The sequence below is a fragment of the Mobula birostris genome, chromosome 2, assembly GCF_030028105.1.
Source record: "Mobula birostris isolate sMobBir1 chromosome 2, sMobBir1.hap1, whole genome shotgun sequence".
In the NCBI taxonomy this organism is placed as follows: Eukaryota; Metazoa; Chordata; class Chondrichthyes; order Myliobatiformes; family Myliobatidae; genus Mobula; species Mobula birostris.
In genome coordinates this window covers 222,210,732-222,236,899 of record NC_092371.1, presented here as the reverse complement: position 1 = coordinate 222,236,899, position 26,168 = coordinate 222,210,732, and the positions used below count along the sequence as shown (strand labels likewise).

The 26,168-nt window shown below is 41.9% G+C and overlaps 1 protein-coding gene across 1 annotated transcript in view; it reads left to right on the top strand.

Moving 5' to 3' along the window:
* The window catches only part of LOC140194094 (ectonucleotide pyrophosphatase/phosphodiesterase family member 3-like), a 96,404-nt gene that overhangs the window by 56,160 nt on the left and 14,076 nt on the right, over positions 1-26,168 (top strand). The window contains exons 14-18 of the mRNA XM_072251518.1: positions 10,756-10,822; positions 12,292-12,379; positions 16,497-16,669; positions 16,765-16,816; positions 20,625-20,779. Coding sequence (XP_072107619.1) covers positions 10,756-10,822; positions 12,292-12,379; positions 16,497-16,669; positions 16,765-16,816; positions 20,625-20,779 — 535 coding nt within the window. The remainder of the gene's footprint in view (positions 1-10,755; positions 10,823-12,291; positions 12,380-16,496; positions 16,670-16,764; positions 16,817-20,624; positions 20,780-26,168) is intronic.

The following is a 26,168-nucleotide window of genomic DNA, read 5'->3' as shown; positions in this document are numbered from 1 at the left end:
TAAATTCCAACGAGTATAAGCCTAGTCGATCCAGTCTTTCATCATATGAAAGTCCTGCCATCCCAGGAATCAATCTGGTGAACCTTCTTTGTACTCCCTCTATGGCAAGAATGTCTTTCCTCAGATTAGGGGACCAAAACTGCACACAATACTCCGGGTGTGGTCTTACCAAGGCCTTGTACAACTGCAGTAGTACCTCCCTGCTCCTGTACTCGAATCCTCTCGCTATAAGTGCCAGCATACCATTCGCCTTTTTCACCGCCTGCTGTACCTGCATGCCCACTTTCAATGACTGGTGTATAATGACACCCAGGTCTCGTTGCACCTCCCCTTTTCCTAATCGGCCACCATTCAGATAATAATCTGTTTTCCTGTTTTTGCCACCAAAGTGGATAACCTCACATTTATCCACATTAAACTGCATCTGCCATGAATTTGCCCACTCACCTAACCTATCCAAGTCACCCTGCATCCTCCTCACAGCTAACACTGCCGCCCAGCTTCGTGTCATCTGCAAACTTGGAAATGGTGCATTTAATTCCCTCATCTAAGTCATTAATATATATTGTAAACAACTGGGGTCCCAGCACTGAGCCTTGCGGTACCCCACTAGTCACCGCCTGCCATTCTGAAAAGTTCCCATTTATTCTCACTCTTTGCTTCCTGTCTGCCAACGAATTCTTTATCCACATCAATACCATACCCCCAATACCATGTGCTTTAAGTCTGCACACTAATCTCCTGTGTAGGACCTTGTCAAAAGCCTTTTGAAAATCCAAATATACCACATACACTGGTTCTCCCCTATCCACTCTACTAGTTACACCCTCAAAAAATTCTATGAAATTCGTCAGACATGATTTTCCTTTCACAAATCCATGCTGACTTTGTCCGATGATTTCACCGCTTTCCAAATGTGCTGTTATCACATCTTTGATAACTGACTCTAGCATTTTCCCCACCACCGATGTTAGGCTAACCGGTCTATAATTTCTCTCTCCCTCCTTTTTTAAAAAGTGGAGTTACATTAGCCACCCTCCAATCCTCAGGAACTAGTCCAGAATCTAAAGAGTTTTGAAAAATTATCACTAATGCATCCACTATTTCTTGGGCTATTTCCTTAAGCACTCTGGGATGCAGACCACCTGGTCCTGGGGATTTATCTGCCTTTAATTCCTTCAATTTACCTAACACCACTTCCCTACTAACATGTATTTCCCTCAGTTCCTCCATCTCACTAGACCCTCTGTCCCCTACTATTTCCGGAAGATTATTTATGTCCTCATTAGTGAAGACAGAACCAAAGTAGTTATTCAATTGGTCTGCCATGTCCTTGTTCCCCATAATCAATTCACCTGTTTCTGTCTGTAAGGGACCTACATTTGCCTTAACCAATCTTTCTCTTTTCACATATCTATAAAAGCTTTTACAGTCTGTTTTTAAGTTCCCTGCCAGTTTTCTCTCATAATCTCTTTTCCCTTTCCTAATTAAGCCCTTTGTCCTCCTCTGCTGGACTCTGAATTTCTCCCAGTCGTCAGGTGAGCCGCTTTTTCTGGCTAATTTGTGTGTTTCTTCTTTGGAATTGATACTATCCCTAATTTTCCTTGCCAGCCACGGGTGCATTACCTTCCTTGATTTATTCTTTTGCCAAACTGGGATGAACAATTGTTGTAGCTCATCCATGCAATCTTTAAATGTTTGCCATTGCATATCCACCGTCAACCCTTTAAGTATCATTTGCCAGCCTATCTTAGCTAATTCACGTCTCATACCTTCAAAGTTACCCTTCTTTAAGTTCAGAACCTTTGTTTCTGAATTAACTATGTCATTCTCCATCTTAATGAAGAATTCCACCATATTATGGTCACTCTTACCCAAGGGGCCTCTCACGATAAGGTTGCTAATTAACCCTTCCTCATTGCTCAATACCCAGTCCAGAATGGCCTGCTCTCCAGTTGGTTCCTCGACATGTTGGTTCAAAAAACCATCCTGCATACATTCCAAGAAATCCTCTTCCTCAGCACCCTTACCAATTTGGTTCACCCAGTCTATATGTAAATTGAAGTCACCCATTATAACTGCTGTTCCTTTACTGCACGCATTTCTAATCTCCTGTTTAATGCCATCCCCAACCTCACTACTACTGTTAGGTGGCCTGTACACAACTCCCACCAGCGTCTTCTGCCCCTTAGTGTTCTGCAGCTCTACCCATATCGATTCCACATCCTCCCGGCTAATGTCCTTCCTTTCTATTGCGTTAATCTCCTCTCTAACTAGCAATGCTACCCCACCTCCTTTTCTTTCATGTCTAGCCCTCCTGAATATTGAATATCCCTGAATGTTGAGCTCCCATCCTTGGTCACCCTGGAGCCATGTCTCTGTGATCCCAACTATATCATATTCATTAATAACAATCTGCACTTTTCATTCATCCACCCTGTTACGAATGCTCCTTGCATTGACACACAAAGTCTTCAGGCTTGCTTTTACAACACTCTTAGCCCTTATATAATTATGTTGAAAAGTGGCCCTTTTTGATTTTTGCCCTGGATTTGTCGGCCTGCCACTTTTACTTTTCAACTTACTACTTTTTGCTTGTACCCTCACTTTACACCCCTCTGTCTCTCTGCACTTGTTCCCATCCCCCTGTTGTGAACTAACCTCCTCTCTCCTAGTCTCTTTAATTTGATTCCCACCCCCCAACCATTCTCGTTTAAAGTCACCTCAGTAGCCCCCGCTAATCTCCCTGCCAGGATATTGGTCCCCCTAGGATTCAAGTGTAACCCGTCCTTTTTGTACAGGTCACACCTGCGCCAAAAGAGGTCCTAATGATCCAAAAACTTGAATCCCTGCCCCCTGCTCCATTCCCTCAGCCACGCATTTATCCTCCACCTCATTGCATTCCTACTCTCACTGTCGCGTAGCATAGGCAGTAATCCCGAGATTCTTAACTTTTTCTTAACTCCCTTCCTAACTCCCTATATTCTCCTTTCAGGACCTCTTCCGTTTTCCTACTATGTCATTGGTACCTATATGTACCATGACCTCTGGCTCCTCACCCTCCCTCTTCAGGATATCTTGGACGCGATCAGAAATATCCCGGACCCTGGCACCAGGGAGGCAAACTACCATCTGGGTCTCTGGACTGCGTCCACAGAATCGCCTATCTGACCCCCTTACTATCGAGTCCCCTATTACTACTGCCCTCCTCTTCCTTTCCCTACCCTTCTGAGCTACAGGGCCGGACTCTGTGCCGGAGGCACGGCCACTGTCGCTTCCCCTGGGTAAGCTGTCCCCCCCAACAGTACTCAAACAGGAGTACCTATTGTCTTTTCTTTTTCAATCTTTTTATTAATTTCATAGAATGAAAACATAACATAGCAATAATTCAAATAGTAGGAGATACATTGTTGCACTTAAAATGAGTAATTGTAAGACCAAATGGTATAAATTGACAAAGCTCCCAATAGTTTACCAAATGGTAATAACAATGAATAATACAGGGCAAAAAAAACTGAAGAAAAATCATGAAAAAGAAAAAACAATAGAAAAAAACCCCATCCCAAAAAAAAACTAAACTAAACAGAATTAGTCAACTAAACTAAAAGACTTGGGCAGTAATAACAACTTAAAAATGGGAAAGAAGAAAACCTTAGTGTCGACGACTCCATTCCCCTCCAACAACAGTACAGAGAAATAAAACAAGTTTGGAAATGGTCAAATTACATCAAATGAAAATGCTAAATGAATGGCCTCCAAGTTTTTTCAAATTTAATGGAAGGGTCATAAACCGCACTTCTAATTTTTTCCAAATTCAAACACACCATAGTTTGTGAAAACCAATGAAATACAGTAGGAGGGTTAATCTCTTTCCAATTCAGCAAAATAGATCTTCTAGCCATTAAAGTAAGAAATACAATCATCCTGCGTGCTGAAGAGGTTAAATAATTTGAATCTATCATTGGTAATCCAAAGATAGCAGTAATTGGATGAGGATGTAAGTCTATATTCAAAACCGTTGAAATAATGTCAAAAATATCTTTCCAATATTGTTCCAACAAAGGACATGACCAAAACATGCGAGTTAAAGAAGCTATCTCGAAATGACATCTATCACATATTGGATTAATATAAGAACAATAATGAGATAGTTTATCTTTGGACATATGAGCCCTGTGCACTACTTTAAACTGTATCAACACATGTTTAGCACATATAGAGGATAAATTAACCAATTGAAGAATTTTTTCCCATTTTTCAGTCGGTATAATAATCTTAAGTTCTCTTTCCCAATCAGCTTTAATTTTATTTGAAACATCAGGACATAAATTTATAATTATATTATATATAATTGCTATAACACTTTTCTGAGAAAGATTTAAATCTAAAATTTTTTCCAGGAGTACCTATTGTCAAGGGGCACAGCCACCGGGGTACTCTCTATTACCTGACTCTTCCCCTTCCCCCTTCTAGCCATGACCCACTTGTCTGCTTCCCGTGGCCCCAGTGTGACCACCTGCCTGTAACTCCTCTCTATCAACTCCTCACTCTCCCTGACCAGACGAAGGTCATCGAGCTGCAGCTCCAGTTCCCTAATGTTCCCAGGAGCTGCATCTCGGCGCACCTGGCGCAAATGTGGGCGTCCAGGAGGCTTGGAGACTCCAGGATCTCCCACATCCGGCACCGAGAACAACAAACTGCCCTCACACTCATACTGCCCCTTTCCTCAAATATCAACAAAAAATGCATACCAAACCTTCCTCACCTCGCCCGTTTCTGCCTAAGCCCGTTGAGCCGAAGCCCTTAAGCCTTAACTCTGCTCCCGGCTCACTCCGCAGCATGCAAACTCCGCTGCCTGCTGTATAATGAAGAACAAATGCTTTAACTCCAGCACCCCAGCCAATATTTGTCCCTTACACAATATTATAGAAAAGACAAGTTACCAACCTCTGTTTGTGGGAGATAATTGGGTACCAAATGTCAGCCTTGTTTCCTCCATTTTATCAGTGATTGCACTTCAACAGCAATTAATCACCTTAAGGTGTTTAAAAGATGGGAAGGTTGCTTTTTCAATGCACATCATTCTTTCATTGGGTAATGATATTTAAATAAGATGAAAAAAGTTAAAATAAAACTTCAAAAGCTGAAGGTTTGATATATAAACAGAAAATGCTGGAAATACTGAGCAGGTCAGACAGTATCTGTGGAGGAAAAAGCAGTTAAGTTTCAGATCAATCAGTATTTACCAAGATTTTTTACAAAGCTAAACATTAGTTTTTGTTAATTTTTTCAGCATAAAACATGGATTTTTTGGGTAGCTTCGGAATGATTAAGGTCCCTATTAGTATTTCTGTTGGATTCCTTAGTAACTTCAGTGTGAGTTGACAATGATCTGGATATCAAAATAAATTTATTATCAAAGTACATCTATGCCACCATATACTAACCCTACACTGAGATTCATTTTCTTGTGGGCATTCACAGTAAATACAAGAAACACAACAAGATCAATGAAGGACTGCACCCAACAGGGCAGACAAAGAACCAGCGTGCAAAACAAATTGCAAATACATAAAGAAAGAAAATAATAGTAATAATAAATAAATAAGCAATAAATCTAGAGAACCTAGGATGAAGAGTCCTTGAAAGTGAGTTCATAAGGGTTATGGGAACCGTTCAGTGACAGCGTGAGTGAAGTTATCCCCTCTGGTTCAAGGGCCTGATGGTTGAAGGGTAATAACTGTTCCTGAACCTGATGGTGTGAGGACTGAAGATCCTATACCTTCTTCCCAATGGCAGCAGTGAGAAGAGAGCATGGCCTGGATGGTGGAGGTCCTTGATGATGGATGCTGCTTTCCTGCAACAGCGCTCCGTATGGATGTGGTCAAGTTGGGGAAGGCTTTACCCATGATGGACTTGACTGTATCCACTGCTTTTTGCAGGCATTTCCATTCAAGGGTATTGGTGCTTCCATACCAGCTGTGGTGCAACCAGTCTATATACTCTCCACAGTGCATCTATAGAACTTTGACAGGCCAAATTTTCGCAAACTTCTAAGAAGGTAGAGGCGCTGCCGTGCTTTCTTGGTAATGGTAGTTGCGTGCTGGGACAGATCCTCTGAAATGATAACACCAAGGAATTTAAAGTTGCTGACCCTCCCCACCTCTGATCCCCCAGTGAGGACCGGTTTCCTTCTCCTGAAGTCAGTAACCAACTCCTTGGTCATTGTGTGAAAGGTTGTTGGTATGGCACCACTCAGCCAAGTTTTCTATCTCCCTCCCCCCATGTGCTGATTTGTCACCACCATTGATTTGGCCAATGATAGTGGTGTCATCAGCAAACTTAAATATGGCATTGGAGCTGTGCTTAGCCTCCCAGTCATAAGGATAAAGTGAGTAGAGCAGGGGGCTAAACACGTAGCAGATAAGCCAACTTCCAACTGAAGTAGTTGCAGCCTTGTGGTCAGTGACTTGGAGGGGAGGGGACCTCAGATAACCCATCTCGTGTGAAATAAGGTATCTATCAGAATGTCTACAGAGTTTCTGACAGCACATTGGACAACACATTCTGACACTCACTGGAAAGTGGCCAGAGCGTGAGTGGGCCAGTGAAGGAGTGGAGCTTTGAGGCTTTGACTCAAGAAGCTTCGACGAGAAGAGGCGGGGGACAAGCTAGCTCGCAGTTAGTCATTACAATGCCCTCTGAGACAGTGATGTGCCTCTCATGTGAGATGTGGCAGTCTTGGGGGAACGCCCCTCTACCGCAGAGTCAGATCTGCCAGAAGTGCATATGGCTGGGCGATCTGGAAGACCGTGTAAGGAATCTGGAGCAGCAGCTGGATGACCTTCGACTCATAATGAGGCAGTCATAGATGAGAGCTACAGGGAGGTAGTCACACCTAGGCTGTCGGAAGTAGGTTGTTGGGTGACAGTCAGAGGGGGGAAAGTGAAGGTGAGCAGACAGGTAGTGCAGAGCACCCCTGTAGCCATTCCCCTGAATAATAAGCTTACCGTCCTGGATACTGTTGGCGGGGACGACCGACCAGGTGTGAGCCACGGTGGCAGGGCCTCCGGCACTGAGTCTGACCCTGTGGTGCAGAAGGGTGGGACGGAGAAGAGGAGAGCTGTCATCATTGGAGACTCTATAGTCAGGGGAGCAGACAGGAGATTTTGTGGACGTGAGAAGGACACCCGCATAGTTTGTTGCCTCCCGGGTGCCAGGGTCCGGGATGTCTCTGACCGGGTGCACGACATCCTGGTACGAGAGGGAAAGCAACCAGAAGTCGAGATACATGTTGGTACCAACGACATAGGCAGGAAGAGGGATGAGGTCCTGAAGTGTGAGTTTCGGGAACTAGGCAGAAGGCTGAAGAACAGGACCTCAAGGATGGCGTCTCAGGATTGTTGCCAGTGCTACGTGACAGAGATGGTAAGAATTGGAGGAGATGGCAGTTGAATGCGTGGCTGAGGAGTTGGTGCAGGGAGCAGGGTTTTAGATTTTTGGATCATTGGGATCTCTTCTGGGGAAGGTGGGACCTGTACAGATTGGATGGGTTGCACCTGAACTCGAGGGGGAGCAATATCCTTGCAGGTAGGTTTGCTAGCATGGTTCGGAAGAGTTTAAACTAATTTGCAAGGGGGATGGGACCTGGAGCGATAGAGCAGTGAAAGAAGTGCATGGAGTAAAGCCAGATCTAACATATAGAGAGGCTTTGAGGAAAGAGAAGCAGAATAAACGGTGTAAAGACAGTAAGGTAGAAAGGCTGAAGTCTGTGTACCTCAATGCAAGAAGCATCAGGAACAAAGGTGATGAACTGAGAGCTTGGATACATACATGGAATTATAATGTAGTGGCCATTACAGAGACTTGGCTGGCACCAGGGCAGAAATGGATTCTCAATATTCCTGGATTTCAGTGCTTTAAAAGGGATAGAGAGGGCGGAAAAAGGGGAGGAGGGGTGGCATTACTGGTCAGGGATACTACTACAGCTACAGAAAGGGTGGGTAATGTAACAGGATCCTCTTTTGAGTCAGTATGGGTGGAAGTCAGGAACAGGAAGGGAGCAGTTACTCTACTGGGGGTATTCTATAGGCCCCCTGGTAGCAGCAGAGATACAGAGGAGCAGACTGGGAGGCAGATTTTGGAAAGGTACAAAAATAACAGGGTTGTTATCATGGGTGACTTTAACTTCCCTAATATTGATTGGCACCTGATTAGTTCCAAGGGTTTAGATGGGGCAGAGTTTGTTAAGTGTGTCCAGGACGGATTCTTGTATGTGGACAGGCCGACTAGGGGGAATGCCATACTAGATCTAGTACTAGGTAATGAACTGGGTCAGGTCACAGAACTTTCAGTGGGTGAGCATCTGGGGGACAGTGACCACTGCTCCCTGGCCTTTAGCATTATCATGGAAAAGGATAGAATCAGAGAGGACAGGAAAATTTTTAATTGGGGAAGGGCAAATTATGAGGCTATAAGGCTAGAACTTGCGGGTGTGAATTGGGATGATGTTTTTGCAGGGAAATGTACTATGGACATGTGGTCGATGTTTAGCGATCTCTTGCGGGATGTAAGGGATAAATTTGTCCCGGTGAGGAAGATAAAGAATGGTAGGGTGAAGGAACCATGGGTGACAAGTGAGGTGGAAAATCTAGTCAGGTGGATGAAGGCAGCATACATGAGGTTTAGGAAGCAAGGATCAGATGGGTCTATTGAGGAATATAGGGAAGCAAGAAAGGAGCTTAAGAAGGGGCTGAGAAGAGCAAGAAGGGGGCATGAGAAGGCCTTGGCGAGTAGGGTAAAGGAAAACCCCAAGGCATTGTTCAATTATGTGAAGAACAAAAGGGTGACAGGAGTGAAGGTAGGACCGATTAGAGATAAAGGTGGGAAGATGTGCCTGGAGGCTGTGGAAGTGAGCAAGGTTGTCAATGAATACTTCTCTTCGGTATTCACCAATGAGAGGGAACTTGATGATGGTGAGGACAATATGAGTGAGGTTGATGTTCTAGAGCATGTTGATATTAAGGGAGAGGAGGTGTTGGAGTTGTTAACATACATTAGGACAGATCCGGGCCCTGACATAATATTCCTCAGGCTGCTCCACGAGGCAAGGGAAGAGATTGCTGAGCCTCTGGCTAGGATGTTTATGTCCTCGTTGTCCACGGGAAAGGTATTGGAGGATTGGAGGGAAGCAAAAGTTGTCTCCTTGTTCAAAACACGTAGTAGGGATAATCCAGGTAATTATAGACCAGTGAGCCTTATGTCTGTCGTGGGAAAGCTGTTGGAAAAGATTATTAGAGATAGGATCTATGGGCATTTAGAGAATCATGGTCTGATCAGGGACAGTCAGCCTGGTTTTGTGAAGGGCAGATCATGTCTAACAAGCCTGATAGAGCTCTTTGAGAAGGTGACCAGGCATATAGATGAGGGTAGTGCAGTGGATGTGATCTATATGGATTTTAGTAAGGTATTTGACAAGGTTCCACACGGTAGGTTTATTCAGAAAGTCAGAAGGCATGGGATCCAGGGAAGTTTGGCCAGGTGGATTCAGAATTGGCTTGCCTGCAGAAGGCAGAGGGTGGTGGTGGAGGGAGTACATTCAGATTGGAGGATTGTGACTAGTGGTGTCCCACAAGGATCTGTTCTGGGACCTCTACTTTTTGTGATTTTTATTAACGACCTGGACGTGGGGGTAGAAGGGTGGATTGGCAAGTTTGCAGACGACACAAAGGTTGGTGGTGTTGTAGATAGGGTAGAGGATTGTCGCAGATTGCAGAGAGACATTGATAGGATGCATAAGTGGGCTGAGAAGTGGCAGGTGGAGTTCAACCCAGAGAAGTGTGAGGTGGTACACTTTGGAAGGACAAACTCCAAGGCAGAGTACAAAGTAAATGGCAGGATACTTGGTAGTGTGGAGGAGCAGAGAGATCTGGGGGTATATGTCCACAGATCCCTGAAAGTTGCCTCACAGTTAGATAGGGTAGTTAAGAAAGCTTATGGCGTGTTAGATTTCATAAGTCGAGGGATAGAGTTTAAGAGTCGCGATGTAATGATGCAGCTCTATAAAACTCTGGTTAGGCCACACTTGGAGTACTGTACTGTGTCCAGTTCTGGTCGCCTCACTATAGAAAGGATGTGGAAGCATTGGAAAGGGTACAGAGGAGATTTACCAGGATGCTGCCTGGTTTAGAAAGTATGCATTATGATCAGAGATTAAGGGAGCTAGGGCTTTACTCTTTGGAGAGAAGGAGGATGAGAGGAGACATGATAGAGGTGTACAAGATAATAAGAGGAATAGATAGAGTGGATAGCCAGCACTTCTTCCCCAGGGCACCACTGCTCAATACAAGAGGACATGGCTTTAAGGTAAGGGGTGGGAAGTTCAATGGGGATATTAGAGGAAGGTATTTTACTCAGAGAGTGGTTGGTGCGTGGAATGCACTGCCTGAGTCAGTGGTGGAGGCAGATACACTAGTGAAGTTTAAGAGACTACTAGACAGGTATATGGAGGAAATTAAGGTGGGAGTTATCTAGGAGGCAGAGTTTGAGGGTCGGCACAACTTTGTAGGCCAAAGGGCCTGTAGTATGCTGTACTATGTTCTATGGACATTCTTGCTCCATGCCAAATCTGGCATCCTCAGGTTTATCTTGTATTCTCTAGCGTGTGTTGCACCAGAGGGTATCTGTACTTTTTGGCTATATCAACCCCATTCTTTGTGATTTATGTCTATATTTTTTTTAAAAATTCATTTTCAGAGACGAGTCATATAATTTCTGTGGTGGTGGAAATCATGGCTATGATAATGAATATAAAAGTATGCGTGTAAGTATTAAATGTATCTATCAGTGTTACACTGTGTTGACATTTGACATTTGGACGGAAACTTAGATTATTCCATTTATGAACTTTCTATGAATGTAGTACTCATAACTATTTAATATCAATTTACACCACTTGACACATTTAGTCAGTTTTCATCTTTCTGCATTGGTGGTACTAAATATCACCTACCATAACCCCATGTTAGAACATTGCACAGATTATTATTCATCATGGAAATCCTGAGAGCATAATCATTTTCCCTTAGTTATGAAATCACTATGACATATCACAGAGATGGATAATGTGGGACAGAAGAAGGTGTTTCTATAAGACCATAAGATATAGGTGCAGAATTAGGTCATATGGCCAATCGAGTTTGCTTCGCCATTTCATTATGCCTGATCCAATTTTCCTCTCAACCCCAATCTCTTGCCTTCTCCCTGTATCCCTTCATGCCCCAACCAATCAAGAGTCTATCAACCACTGCCTTAAATATAAATTTGCTGAGGTTATTCGTCAGCACATGGTTTGGGCTGGATCATGGAATGCCATTAGAGGGGTAGATGCAAAGACAATGGATGGGTAACTTTATGAGTCCGTTTTCAGTGGGGAACTTCAATGGTGTGTGTTATGACTGTAATAATTGCAAGCATATGATTGTAATGAGAATGTAATATTAAGTAGCATGCCCCCAAATTTTCAATCTTCAGTTTTCAATTGGTGAAATTTCCCACAAATAGCTTTGACTTAAGATGTTATACAGGTGGAAAATTTGCAAAATAAAAATTACTTATGTAACAAATAGAAAAATTGCAGCATTTTCTTGAAAAATGTAAGATGATCTTTGAAATAAATATCAATTTGGGAAGTTGAAAATAGTAACACTCATGAAACTTCACACAAAACCTTAAGCCCATAAGATACAGGCACAGAATTAGGCACTTGGCCCATCGAATATGCTCCACCTTCATCATCATCAAGGCTGATCCATATCCCTCTCAATCCCAATCTCCTGTCTTCTCCCTGTATCCCTTCATCCCCTGACTAACCAAGAATCTATTAACCTCTGCCTCAAATATACCCAATGACTTGGCCTCCACAGCTGCCTGTGACAATGAATTCCACAGATTCACCACTCTCTGGCTGAAGAAATTCTTTCTCATCTCTATTCTAAATGGGTGTCCCTCTATTCTGAGGCTGTGTCCTCCGGTCTTAAGTGCCCCCTCTATAGGAAACATCTTACCACATCTGCTCCTTCAAGGACTTCCGACATCTGACTAGTTTCGATGAAATCCCCTCCCCATTCTTCTGAATTCCAGTGAATTATAAATGTTATCACTGAGTTAAGCCCTGTTTCTGCAGAATCTTTGTCTTGCAAGACATAAACACAATTCAATTTAAATTGTTTATTTAATAAACTATGTTTCTCATTTGTATTAACCATCTTTTGTCTCAATGGAAAAATCCAGGCTATTTTCATAGGCTACGGGCCTGGCTTCAAATTCAAGACGGAGGCTGGTCCATTTGACAATATTGAACTCTACAACCTGATGTGTGGTAGGTTATTTGATACTAGAACAACGACTACAATTCAAGAGAATCGTTCTGAGACCTCCCAAGCTCTTGAAAGGCACTATAAAAAAGGAAGTCTTTTCTACCTAACACTCCCCTCCACAATGCAGCTATAAGAGGACACATACAAAGGGATGTACAGGAGACAGGATATAGAGCTGGGCAGAGAAATGACAGATAGAGTTTAATTCAGTAAAGTGTGTAGTGATTGAACTTGAAGGCGGAGTACAAGGTTAATAGCAGGATTCCTAGCAGTGTGAAGGGACAGAGGGAGCTTGGGGTCCAAACCTTAGATCCCTCAAAACTACTGAGCAAGGTGATAGGGTGGTTAAGAAGGCCTATAGTGTGTTGGTCTTTATTAGTTAGAGAGTTGAGTTCAAGAGCCGTGAGACAACGTTACAGTTCTATTAAACTCTGGTTAGACCACACTCGGAGTATTGTGTTCAGTTCTGGCTGCTTCATAATAGGAAGGGTGGTGAAAGTTTTAAAGAGGGTGCAGAGGAGATTCATCAGGGTGCTGCCTGGATTAGAGAACATCATTTAAGAGCAAAGGTTGATTGAGCTTGTGCTTTACTCTTTGGAGTGTAGGAGAGATGAGAGGCAACTTGATGGAGGTGTAAAAGATTATGAGAGACATAGAAAGGATATTCAACCAGCCAGAATATTCTTACCAGAACAATATCAGAGGACATCTACTTAATGCGATTGGAGGAAGGTTTAAAGGAGAAAGTCAGAGGTAGGTATTTTTGTCACACACAGAGAGTGGTAGGAGTCCGGAACAATCTGCTTGGGGTGGTGGTAAGGGCATTTAAGAGATTCTTAGGTTAGGCACATGGATGTAGGAAAAACTGAGTGTTGTTGGCTGTGTAGAAGGGAAATGGTAGATTGATAGTAGGGTAGATTTATAGAGATCAGCACAACATTGTGGGCTGAGGGCCCAGAATGTTCTAATTTCTATATAAGCAGCAGTCACAAGAATACCTTAAATTAAATTATTAAAAAAAACAAGAAAAAACACAATTAGAAAAAAAATCAAAGTCCTGGAAGTCTTGAAAGTTGGACACAAGCTAAAGAGTGAGCAAGATAAAGCCTTCATTTCTCTGGCGGACTACTAGTAAAAGTACAAGGTTTGTTTATTTATTGCTCTTGCTGTTTTAATTTGCAAGTAAACTATTCCTTATGAAGTGCATTAACAAATCCAAACTTTTCAGCATGATAGTGCTTGTACCAGAAACCTTATGACTTGAAGCAAATGGTTTATTTTTTAAATCATTCTAGTTCCTGAGTTGTGCTTACTTTCTCTTATAATCAGGTGATAGTGGATGAATTAGGTCTAGAAATAATGAAGACAGGGGATAGATACCTCTGTAATAATAATGAAATCCAATACTATTTAATCCTGTTTCTAACTTGATACCATCAAGATCTTTTGTTTCACCTATTTAATTGCTCTAGGCAATTGTTTCGAATGGAAAATTGCTTAAGGTCACTTAACTGATGCAATTCTAATTTAACACTGCAATGTTTGCGCACATATTGAGAGCCATTGTAGTGATACAGGAAGCTTGTAAGTGCTACCAGAATCTTTCAAATTTCAATTGCTACAAAGCTGAACACTATTTGTGCATCAGACCACACTAATGAGTAGCACACAGATGACATCTGGCAAGCTGCTGAAATGCTGAATGATTTGATGCACAAACTGGATGCAAGTAGTCAAGGTTCTTGTGAAAATTAAGAAGTGGCTGGATTGCATTATAGATAGCAATTGATCTCACACTTACAAGGGGAGATAGCTCACTAAGCTGTGGGTAAAGTTTACTAGCCTGGCAGGTAAAGAATTGAACAGTTTTATCCTTGCAGGTAGCAAACTGTCCTTAAAAGTTTCCTATGAGTTTGATTTTTAGATTTAATTTGTTTTCTTACTTTTTTTCTTCCATTTCTATTTTCTCTCAGTCAAATTCTTCATTCTCTCCCTTGAATTGTCTGCATGGTACCTAATTTGATTTGAATTTATTGTGCGTCTTTCAGTATACATGAATTTCTTTGACTATTCTTTGATTCAGTTCATATTTCCAGGTAGACACAACAATAAACATTAAGCCCATAAGATGTGGGAGCAGAAGAAGGCCATTGGGCCCATCGAGTCTGCTCCGCATTCCATCATGGTTGAATTATTTACCCTCTGAATTCCATTCTCCTACCCTTTCCCCATAACCTTTAATGTTCTGACTAATTAAGAACCTATGAACCTCTGCTTTAAATAATCCCAATGACCTGGCCTCCACAAATATCTGTGGCAACGAGTTCCACAGATTCACCACCCTCTGGCTGAAGAAATTCCTCCTCATCTCGTTCTAAGGGGATGTCCTTTTATCCTGAGACTGTGTGCTCTAGTCCTAGACTCCCTCACTACAGGAATTATCCTTTCTATGCCACTCTTTTAGTCAGAGGGTAGTGAATCTATGGAATTTGTTGCCACGGGCAGCAGTGGGGGTCAAGTCATTGGGTGTATTTAAGGCAGAGATTGATAGGTGTCTGAGCAGCTAGGGCATCAAAGGTTATGGTGAGAAGGCGGGGGAGTGGGACTAAATGGGAGAATGGATCAGCTCATGAGGGTCACAGTTTGAGGTTAAAGGGGAAGCCTTTTAGGACCGAGATTAGGAAAAACTTCTTCACACAGAGAGTGGTGAATCTGTGGAATTCTCTGCCACAGGAAACAGTTGAGGCCAGTTCATTGGCTATATTTAAGAGGGAGTTAGATACGGCCCTTGTGGCTACGGGGATCAGGGAGTATGGAGGGAAGGCTGGTGCAGGGTTCTGAGTTGGATGATCAGCCATGATCATAATAAATGGCGGTGCAGGCTCGAAGAGCCGAATGGCCTACTCCTGCACCTATTTTCTATGTTTCTATGATAAAATGGTGGAGCAGACTCGATGGGCTAAATGGCCAACTTCTGCTCCTTTGTCTTATGGTCTTATGGTCTCCCCACTAGGACTTTCAGTATTTCATAGGTTTCCATGAGATTTCCATTTGTTCTTCTTAATGCATGCATTACTAAATGACAATAAAAGAGGACTACGTGTCTTCATAATCATAACTCCAGCGAGTAGAGGCCCAGAACCATCAAACATTCCTTATATGTTCAACCTGTCACTTCTGGGATCATTCTCGTAATTCATATCACTTGTTCTGAAATCTGATCTGATCCCTTGCTTCAGAAATCTGAGCCATTAACTACTACTAGCTGTGATTTTCTCTAATTAAAAAAAATCAATGGTGTACTCTGAACTAGTTTGAGAGTATGAATGCAAATAAGAAAACCTTTCTCATTAATAACTTCCAAACCTACTAAAGATTTACGTCATTTGTTTTGGCCTCAGTCTGTAGAGTGGTATGTAAAATAGCCAATCTGCCAGGTTCTGAATCCAGGGAATTATTTATATTTTCCTAGCAGAAATTTGATCCACAACAGTCCTTGTTATGGACTGTCTGATTATAAAAATCTGTCTAATTATTGAAGTGCTTAAAGTTGAACACTCTACATTGAAACAATAATTAAGTATTTCCAAATGATTCATGAAGCTGTATCAGATGCTTTGTCAAAAGCAATCACATTTTCCTCCTACAGTAGGATTTATGCAAAGAGTCTTTTGTTGGTGGTGTGTCGTGACAATAAGGTGCATTATTATTGGGAAAGGGATGGATTAGTGATTGTCTTCTAGAATGATAAAATGGACCTGTATTAGTAGGATGTAAACTGATCTAACATGTGGAAAATCTATGTCTTTGGACAATTAACATATAGATTACTTATTAGCTCAAGGAAAAATCCAAATAAAACTTCTTTTGTTGGTTTGTATATTTAGTTAGTGTATTTCATGTATTACTGTATTTTCTAATCTTTTTCTAATTTTACCAGTTTTCTAATCTTAGATACAGTACTAAATGAGTCATATTAACTAATTTCTCATACACCAACTTAGAGGTTATCAGGCATTGGGGGTAAATCATCGATTTTTTCATGTATGTTATTAAAAAAGTACCGAAGAAAGGGAGGTACAGAAGACTGACCCGATTGCTTTATGATGTTTCTGTTAGATATGTTGCATATCATACCTTCGCCTAATAATGGAACTCACGGGAGCTTAAATCACCTGCTGAGGAATCCTCCTAAGAGTCCTACTCTTCCTGCTGAGGTATCTGGTTTATCTAACTGCCCCCTCTCCACACTAAATTCAAGTGACAACTTGGGATGTTTATGCGATAATTCAGTAAGTACAGGAATGAAGTTTGATGAACTGTTTTAAAACTTCTTTGAACAACATTCAAACTGTTAACTTCAACAGAATGTGTTCATATTCCTTAGATAATCACAATTAAGGAAATGAATGGAAACATCAACCTAACGGCTGAACAAGGTAGGATAATGTGTGGGTTTTATGAGTGTTTTGCTGTGAGAAATGTTCTGCAAATATGAAAAAAGTATACTCTGATTAAATTTCAGCAGCTAATTCCTGGAAACCTACCCAAATATTAAAGGATAAATTCATTACAAGACATGATTCTTATCCGCCAAACAAGAGTTAGTCATAGTCATAAAAATGGGCCCTTCGGCCCTTCTAGTCCCTGCTGAATCATTTAAACTGCTTACTCCCATTGGCCTGCAAAGGGACCCGAGCCCTCCATACCCCTCCCATCCCTGTACCTATCCAGACTTCTCTTAGACATTGAAATCGAGCTCGCTGCACCACTTGTGCTGGCAGCTCATTCCACACTCTCACGTCCCTCTGAGCAAAGAAGTTTCCTTTCATGTTCCCCTTATATTTTTCACCTTTCACCCTTAACACAAGACCTCTGGTTGTAGCCCCACCCATTGTTAATATACACAATGGTTCTCGAACATATAATATAAGTTTGGGAAATCTTCAGCTTTAACATGAGTGAGACCATTGCTAAGTGAACAGTCAGGGATGCATTCTGATGAATGGAATGTACAAGCCATCTCTGAGTTAAAAATGCCTGAATTTTGGATCCTACACTTGAACGTGTTCCTATAACATTATTAAGTTCAAAAGAAACATACATATGTTCATTCCTGTGAATAGTCAAAGTAGATTTCCCTCTCATTTCATCATAGATTCATAAAGAAATACAGCACAGACAAAGGCTCTTCGGCCCATCTACTCCATGCTGAAACCAGATAAACTGCCTACTACCATCGATCTACACCAGGACCATAGCTGTCCATATCTTTACCATCCGTGTACCTATCCAAACTTCTCTTAGACATTGAAATTGAGTTCACATGCACCACTTGTGCTGGCAGCTTGCTCGACACTCTCACAACCCTCTGAGTGAAGAAGGTTCCCCTCATGTTCCCCTTAAACTTCCCCTTAAGCCATGACCTCTGGTTGTTGTTCCACCCAACTTCAGTGGAAACAGCCTGCTTTCATTTACCCTATCTATAGCCCTCATAGATTTGTATACCTCTATCAAATCTCCTCTCAATCTTCTATATTCTAAGGAATAAAGTCCTAAACTATTCAATCTTTCCTTATAACTCAGGTCCTCCAGACCCGGCAACGTCCTTGTAAATTTTCTCTGTACTCTTTCAACCTTATTTACATCATTCCTGTAGATATGTGACCAAAACTGCACACAGAACTCCAAATTAGACCTCACCAATGTCTTACACAGCTTCAACATAACCTCTCATCTCCTGTACTCAAAACATTGATTTATGAAGGGCAATAGCCAAAAGCTTTCTTTATAACCCTTTCTACCTGTAACACCACTTTCAATGAATTATGGACCTGCATTCCCTGATTCCTTTGTTCTACCACACTCCTCGGTGCCCGACCATTCTCTGTATAAGACCTACCCTGGTTGGTCCTTCCGAAGCACAAAACCTTGCACTTGTCTGCATTAAATTCCATCTGCCATTTTTCAGCCCACTTTTCCAGCTGATGCAGATCCCTCTGCAAGTCATGTTAGCCTCGCAGAGGGATTTACTTTTAGTAATTGTCATTCCTAATCAGTCATCTGTGGTTTTGTTATCATTCAAATTGGTAATTTGGTTTAATATGGCTACATATACAGTGAAAATCTCTTTTGCCATCCTGACAGATCATTGCATTACAATGGTGCATTGTGGTAGTACAAGGGAAAGCAATTACAGAGAGCAGAATATAGTGTTACAGTACAGAGAATGTGCAGTGCAGGTAGACAATAAGGTGCAAGGTCATGACAAGATGGTTTGTGAGGCCAAGAGTCCATTTTATCATACTAGGAGCCTGTCCAATAGTCTTATAACAGCAGAATAGAACTGTCCTTAAGCCTGATGGTTCATCCTGTTGGGCTTTTGTGTCTTCCGCCCACTGGGGGGCGGTGTGGTGGAGAAAAGAGAATGTCCAAGCTGGTTGGAACCTTTGATAATGTTGGCTGAATACCGAGGCAATGAGAAGTGTAAGCAGAGTCCATGGAGGGGTGGCTGGCTTCTACAATGTGCTGAGCTGTGTCCACAACTCTGCAGTTTCTTGTAGCTGCACCAGGATGGGCTATTGGTGATGTCCATTCCCAGGAACTTGAAGCTTTTAACCTTCTTAGCCTTTGCATCATTGATATACACAGGCGTGACTGCACTCTCCCCTTGCTTAATCAATGACCAGCTCTGTTGATTTGCAGGCACTCAGGGAAAGGTTGTTGATGTGGCACCATACCACTGCATCTCTGTCTCCTTCCTGTACTCCCCCCTTATCATTATTTGAGATTCGGCCCACTGTAGTAGAGTCACCTGCATATGTATAGCTGGAGTTGGAGCAGGAAAAGACCATGGTGTCATGAGTATAAAGGGAGAAGAGCAGGGGAATAGTATGCAGACATGTAGGGATAATTGGGGCAGAGGTGTTGCTGCCTGTTCTTACTCATAGTTGGACAGGAAATCAAAGATCCAGTTACAAAGGGAGGTATTAAATCCAAAGTCTCAGAGTTTGGAGGTGGGCTTGCATTCAACTATTGTACATATTGAAGGCAGAGCTGTAGTAAATAAGCAACAGTGTAATATAGGTGTTTTATCACTCATTACTCAACACTCACTGTGAAGGCACAGTTACCACATTGAATGATGTGTCTGTACTTTCCGACTTAAGTCAATGTTGTCCATATGGATGTCTATAAAAATGGAATCCACTCATTCCCAGGATCTTCCTGTATCTGCAATAGATGTAAACCCTTTCATAATTCAGCTTTGAGTGGAATGTTCGATTAATGCAGCAATAGTAATTCTATATTAATGATAAAGTGTTTTCAGAAGTATTGACAGTAACAGATAAATACATGTGCAAATATGTACTGTTTAATATCAGTCATAAATACCAGAGCTGTTAACATTGGCTTAAGTTCAGTTGTGATACTCACAATTGTAATTTCATTTAAACAGCCTTTCTTTCATGTAATTTGAAAAGTGTTCCTGCACGTCACAGATTCACTTTATATCCTTTCTTTAAAATTAGAGATTTCAGAAGTCCTTTTTGTTAAAGATTTCAATTGTAGTGAAAAGTGATATCTGTACCTGTACTGACCTGGCAGCTGCTGCTTTGCCAAATAGGTCATCTTGACTGTTCCTCCTTCTCTCCCACTCCCAAGCAATAGAAATGAACAAGCAATGGAATTAATAGAATAATTGCTGTGGATAGGTTGGCTTTAAATATTGTATATAATGGTTGGGTTGAGCTGCTCTCCGATCTCGGCAATTTACTTGCAAATGCTTTGTCACTATACGATTAAACATCATCAGTGCGCTGTTGATTGTGGTATGTCCTCAATGCTCGGCCTTTATGTACTTTCAATCAGCTGATTGGATGCCATTTTGGAAACTCAATTGTGCTGTGGGGAGGAAACCTTATCGCTGATTGGCTGCGTGGCAAACTTCGTGCGTTGCAGTCTGGAATTTTGCCCACATTGGCGAATAAATAGGATCGAGGTCTACAACTGGTTTTCTGAAATGACGACCAATCAGCTGATTGGAAAATATATAATGGCCAAGCACTTGGAGGACACGCCACAAACAACAGCGCACCGACGATGTCTCCTCGCACGGTGACGAAATGTTTACAAGTAAATTGCCAAGATCGGGAAACAACTCAACCCAACCATCAACCACCCGAGCTACACATTTTCCAAGTTATTTCCAACTGTATATAATGTTAATATTGCATCTCTTTTTAGTCAAAACAGCTGAAGCAATAAGCATGCCATACGGAAGACCAAGAGTTTTACAGAAGAACAGCAAACGTTGCCTCTTGACACATAAATCTTACACAAATGGATATAGTTCTGACATTTTAATGCCTTTATGGAGTGCATATAATGTTAACAAATCGGTAAGATTGTTTCCTCTAATATCTTTCCTCTCACTAATTTCAAATGCCACGTTGGGAGTGCAAGAAATTACAACATACACCTATTCAGAACCAGAAACAGCTTTTGTATCACTGGTATATGTTGTAAAATGTATTGTTCTGCGGCAGTAGTACATTGCAATACATAATAATAAAAACTAAAGATTATAATTAGTGTATGTATAAAAATTAAATTAAATAGGCAGTGCAAAAAGAGAGGAAAAAAAGATTTAAAAATTCAAGCAACACACACAAAATGCTGGTGGAACGCAGCAGGCCAGACAGCATCCATAGGAAGAAGCACAGTCGACGTTTCGGGCTGAGACCCTTCGCCAGGACGTATTCTTCCTATGGATGCTGTCTGGCCTGCTGCGTTCCACCAGCATTTTGTGTGTGTTGTTTGAATTTCCAGCATCTGTAGATTTCCTCGTGTTTGCGTTTTTAAAAATTCTGAGGTAGTGTTCAGAAATCTGTGGTGGAGGGGAACAAGCTATTCCTGAAATGTTGAGTGTGCCTCTCCCTTGATGGTATCAATGAGAAAAGGGCATGTTCTGGGTGTTGCCGGCCCTTCATGATGGATGCTGCATTTTTGAGGCATCAGCTTTTGAAGGTGTCCTGGATGCACGGGAGGCTAGTGCCCATGATGGAGCTGGCTGAGTTTACAACTTTCTGCAGTTTTTTCCGAGCCTGTGCAGTGGTCCCTCCATATTAGATGTTGTTGCAACCAATTAGAATGCACTTCCTGGTACATCTGTAGAAACTTGCGAGTGTCTTTGGAGACACACCAATTCTCCTCAAACTCCTAATGAAATATAGTTGCTGTCATGCCTTCTTTATAATTGCATCAGTATCTTGGGCCCAGGATAGATTCTCAGAAATGTTGACACCCAGCAACATCAGCTCACCTTTCCAGTCCTGATCCCTCAATGAGTGGTGTGTGGTCCCTCAACTTCCCCTTCCTGAAGCCCACAATCAATTTCTTGGTCTTACTGATGTTGAGTGGGAGGTTGCTGATGTGACATCTCTCAACCAGCTGAGCCATCTCGCTCCTGTCTCCCATCTTGTAACCATTTGAAATTCTGCCAACAATAATTGTTGCGTCAGCAAACTTATGGATGGCATTTGAGCTGTGCCTAGCCACACAGACATGAGAGTAGAGCAGTGGGAGAGCATACATCCTTCAGGTGCACCAGTGTTGTTGTCAGTGAGAAGGAGATGCTATTTCTGAACTGGTTTACCTGAGTAAGAGAAAGTTTTTTTTAAAACTGTGCTTCTCATAGAGGATATGATGATTGAAATAGCCAGAAGAACTGGATTTTTGGAGTCAGGAAAGGCAAGTAAACAGCAAAGAAAAGTCATTAAAGAATGCAGCAATCAAGGAGGCAATGGAGAAATGGGAAGAATGTTAAAGACATATCGGTTGCATTTCTGCATAAATCATCAGATGTTTCCCGTTCACATCAAAGTTGCTGCGTTCACCAGCAACCTTGATGTGTGTTGCTTGAATTTCCAGCATCTGCAGAATTCCTCGTGTCTGAGATGTTTCCCATTGGACACTTACCCCTTTGCATTTTCAATGTGTGGTGCAGCAGCAAGGACTAGGGCTAATGAGAAGCACCTACTGTTCACAAAGTAATCTTCTATTGACAACACAGCCTGCTTGCCTGTTTTTGCCAATGCTGATTGAGGGATGACATTGGCCATGACACTGGAAAAAAAAATCCCTTTTCTTCTTCAATATTCCTTTAAAAATTCTTATCTGCAGAACATGTAGGCACAGCCTCATTTTGACACCTCACACAGTATAAACTGTATTCTGGCAAAATGGAACTTGCTGTTTGGACCACAAATGCAGAATGGCAAATAGAGCTTGACCCCACAACTTAAAATCTGTTTTCATTTTAATTCCATTGAAGTTATATTAAAAGATGATGTGGTTAGTGTTGACTGGGCATTTAACAAAGAACTTCAATGCTAAGATCATGCAATTCAATGCAATTTAGTTTCAAATCAGTGCACTAGTGCACAAATTTCTCTCTTCAGATCAAGCTTTTAAATTAAGATGTTGATTGAATTTGCAGTAAATGGCAAAGAAATCAAAGACCTCAAAAATCAAAGACAAGAAGGCCTGCAGTCTGGCTGACCAACCAGTCACATAATAAAAGTCTCAAAAACAGTGAAGCATAGAGCAAAATTTGTAACATTTTAATCCTTGTATAGAAAGCAAATTATGTCTGGGAAGTATGCAAGGAATTAAGAAAGGTATAACAAGACAAAATAGAGAGAGTACAGAGAAGATTTACTAGAAAATTACATAGGTTTCAGCACCTGAGTTACATAGAAAGGTTGAACAAGTTAGGCCTTTATTCTTTAGAGCATAGAAGGTTGAGGGGGGGACTCAACAGAGGTATTTAAAATTATGAGGGGGATAGATAGAGTTGACGTGGATAGGCTTTTTTCATTGAGAGTAGGGGAGATTCAAACAAGTGGGCATGAGTTGAGAGTTGGGGGGCAAAAGTTCAGGGGTAACACGAGGGGGAACTTCTTTACTCAGAGAGTGGTGGCTGTGTGGAACGAGCTTCCAGTAAAAGTGGTAGAGGCAGGTTCGATATTGTCGTTTAAAGAAAAATTGGATAGGTATATGGACAGGAAAGGAATGGAGGGTTATGGGCTGAGTGCAGGTCGGTGGGACTAGGTGAGAGTAAGCGTTTGGCACGGACCTGTTTCCGTGCTGTAATTGTTATATGGTTATAATAAAATAAATTTACAAATTTTGAATATTCTTCTAGACTAATGAGACTCCACAATCTGCTATTTAAGACTATTATCCTGACTGAACCATATTTTGTTGTTTTATTTTGCACAAGGCATTAAGTATTGTTAAAGTTCACAATATGCTTTGCAACAGGAAGGGCCAAGTATTTAGAAGCAGCCAATGTACACAAAGTTCACAAAGACATCACTGCCTTTGGAGATGATAAGACTTGTTAACTTCCGTATTTGCATTCATCAGAATCACTGTAATTCCTGGGCCACTGGGGAATGCAGAACTTGGCAGACTGAAAGAGAAACAGAAAAGTTAAAGTGAGAGAGGAAAGAAAACAAGGTGGGTAATTGAAAGGGAACAATGGGAGAATGATAAGGAACTGAAGTAGAATCAAAACAACTCAAAAATAAAACAGGAGAAAGGGTATGGCACAGAGGGACCAGGAGAAGAGGTAAATAGGAATGAGCATTAATGTTCTATTAATAAGGAAAAAAAAGACAGAAACCGGAAAAATGTGAGTTGAAAAATAAGAGGTGCTAACAACCAGAAATAACCAAAGAATCCCAAGTAAAACTCATTGGAATGCTGGTGCATGGGCGAGGTGTGGGATGTGGTTGTGGTTTAGTGGCCAATAATGATGTGTTTGTGCTATGGCAGTGAAAGCCTTGTATCATTAAAGTAATCCTAACAGGAACAAAAACCACTGAAAAAAATGAATTTTCCCACATCCTTAGAGTGATTCCAACATTAATACTAACATAGGCAACATTAAGACATAACCTTGTTTTTAGGTTTTTCATATGACGTTTGGTTGTTACTCCTTACTTCAACTCACGAGAAAGGCCATGGAGCTTTTACTGCAGGAGGGTGTATTGGAGATTTACATCGTACTGCTAAGAAATCTACTCTAATCTTGACTGCTAGGAGGTGCACGTTGGTGACGTTGGCTTCTATGAAATTCATGGCACCTATCAGTTGTTGTTTCTTCTTCTTAAATAGGGTTGTGGCGCTGAGGCTGACTCACTTCCTCTCCAGTCCTGTGGGATCTGGGGCAGCTGGCAATGTGGCAGGTGGTTTGCTGCTACTTGTATTTATGCTGGACTTCTGTCACATGGAATATTGAGTCATCGTGCACCAGGGATTCTCATGAGGCCATAAGACCATAAGACAAAGGAGCAGAAGTCAGCCATTCGGCCCATCGAGTCTGCTCCGCCATTTTATCATGAGCTGATCCATTCTCCCATTTAGTCCCACTCTCCCGCCTTCTCACCATAACCTTTGATGCCCTGGCTACTCAGATACCTATCAATCTCTGCCTTAAATACACCCAATGACTTGGCCTACATTGCCGCCTGTGGCAACAGATTCCACAGATTCACCACCCTCTAGCCAAAAGAATTTCTTTGCATTTCTATTCTGAATGGGCGCCCTTCAATCCTTAAGTCATGCCCTCTCGTACTAGACTCCCCCACCATGGGAAACAATTTTGCCACATCCACTCTGTCCATGCCTTTCAACATTCAAAATGTTTCTATGGGGTCCCCCCTCATTCTTCTAAACTCCAAGGAATACAGTCCAAGAGCAGACAAACGTTCCTCATATGTTAACCCTCTCATTCCCGGAATTATTCTAGTGAATCGTCTCTGAACCCTCTCCAATGTCAGCACATCCTTTCTTAAATAAGGAGACCAAAACTGCCCACAGTACTCTAAGTGAGGTCTTACCAGTGCCTTATAGAGCCTCAACATCACGTCCCTGCTCCTATACTCTATTCCTCTAGAAATGAATGCCAACATTGCATTCACCTTCCTCACCACCGACTCAACCTGGAGGTTAACCTTAAGGGTATCCTGCATGAGGACTCCCAAGTCCCGTCGCATCTCAGGACTTTGAATACGCTCCCCACTTAAGTAATAGTCTGCCCATTTATTTCTTCTGCCAAAGTGCATAACCATACACTTTCCAACATTGTACTTCATTTGCCACTTCTTTGCACATTCTCTCAATCCATCCAAGTCTCTCTGCAGACTCTCCGTTTCCTCAGCACTACCGGCCCCCTCCACCTATCTTCGTATCATCAGCAAACTTAGCCACAGAGCCATCTATTCCATAATCCAAATCGTTGAAAGAAGCGGCCCCAACACTGACCCCTGTGCAATGCCACTGGTAACCGGCAGCCAACCAGAATAGGATCCCTTTATTCCCACTCTCTGTTTCCTGCCAATCAGCCAATGCTCTATCCACGTATGTAACTTTCCTGTAATTCCATGGACTCTTATCTTGTTTAGCAGCCTCATGTGCGGCACCTTGTCAAAGGCCTTCTGAAAATCCAAATATACAACATCCATTTCATCTCCCTTGTCTAGCCTACTTGTAATTTCCTCAAAAAATTGCAATAGGTTTGTCAGGCAGGATTTTCCTTTAAGGAAACCATGCTGAGTTCTGCCGATCTTGTCATATGCTTCCAGGTACTCCGTAACTTCATCCTTGACAATCGACTCCGACAACCTCCCAACCACTGATGTCAAGCTAACAGGTCTATAATTTCCTTTTTGCTTCCTTGCTCTCTTCTTAAACAGCGGAGTGACATTTGCAATCTTCCAG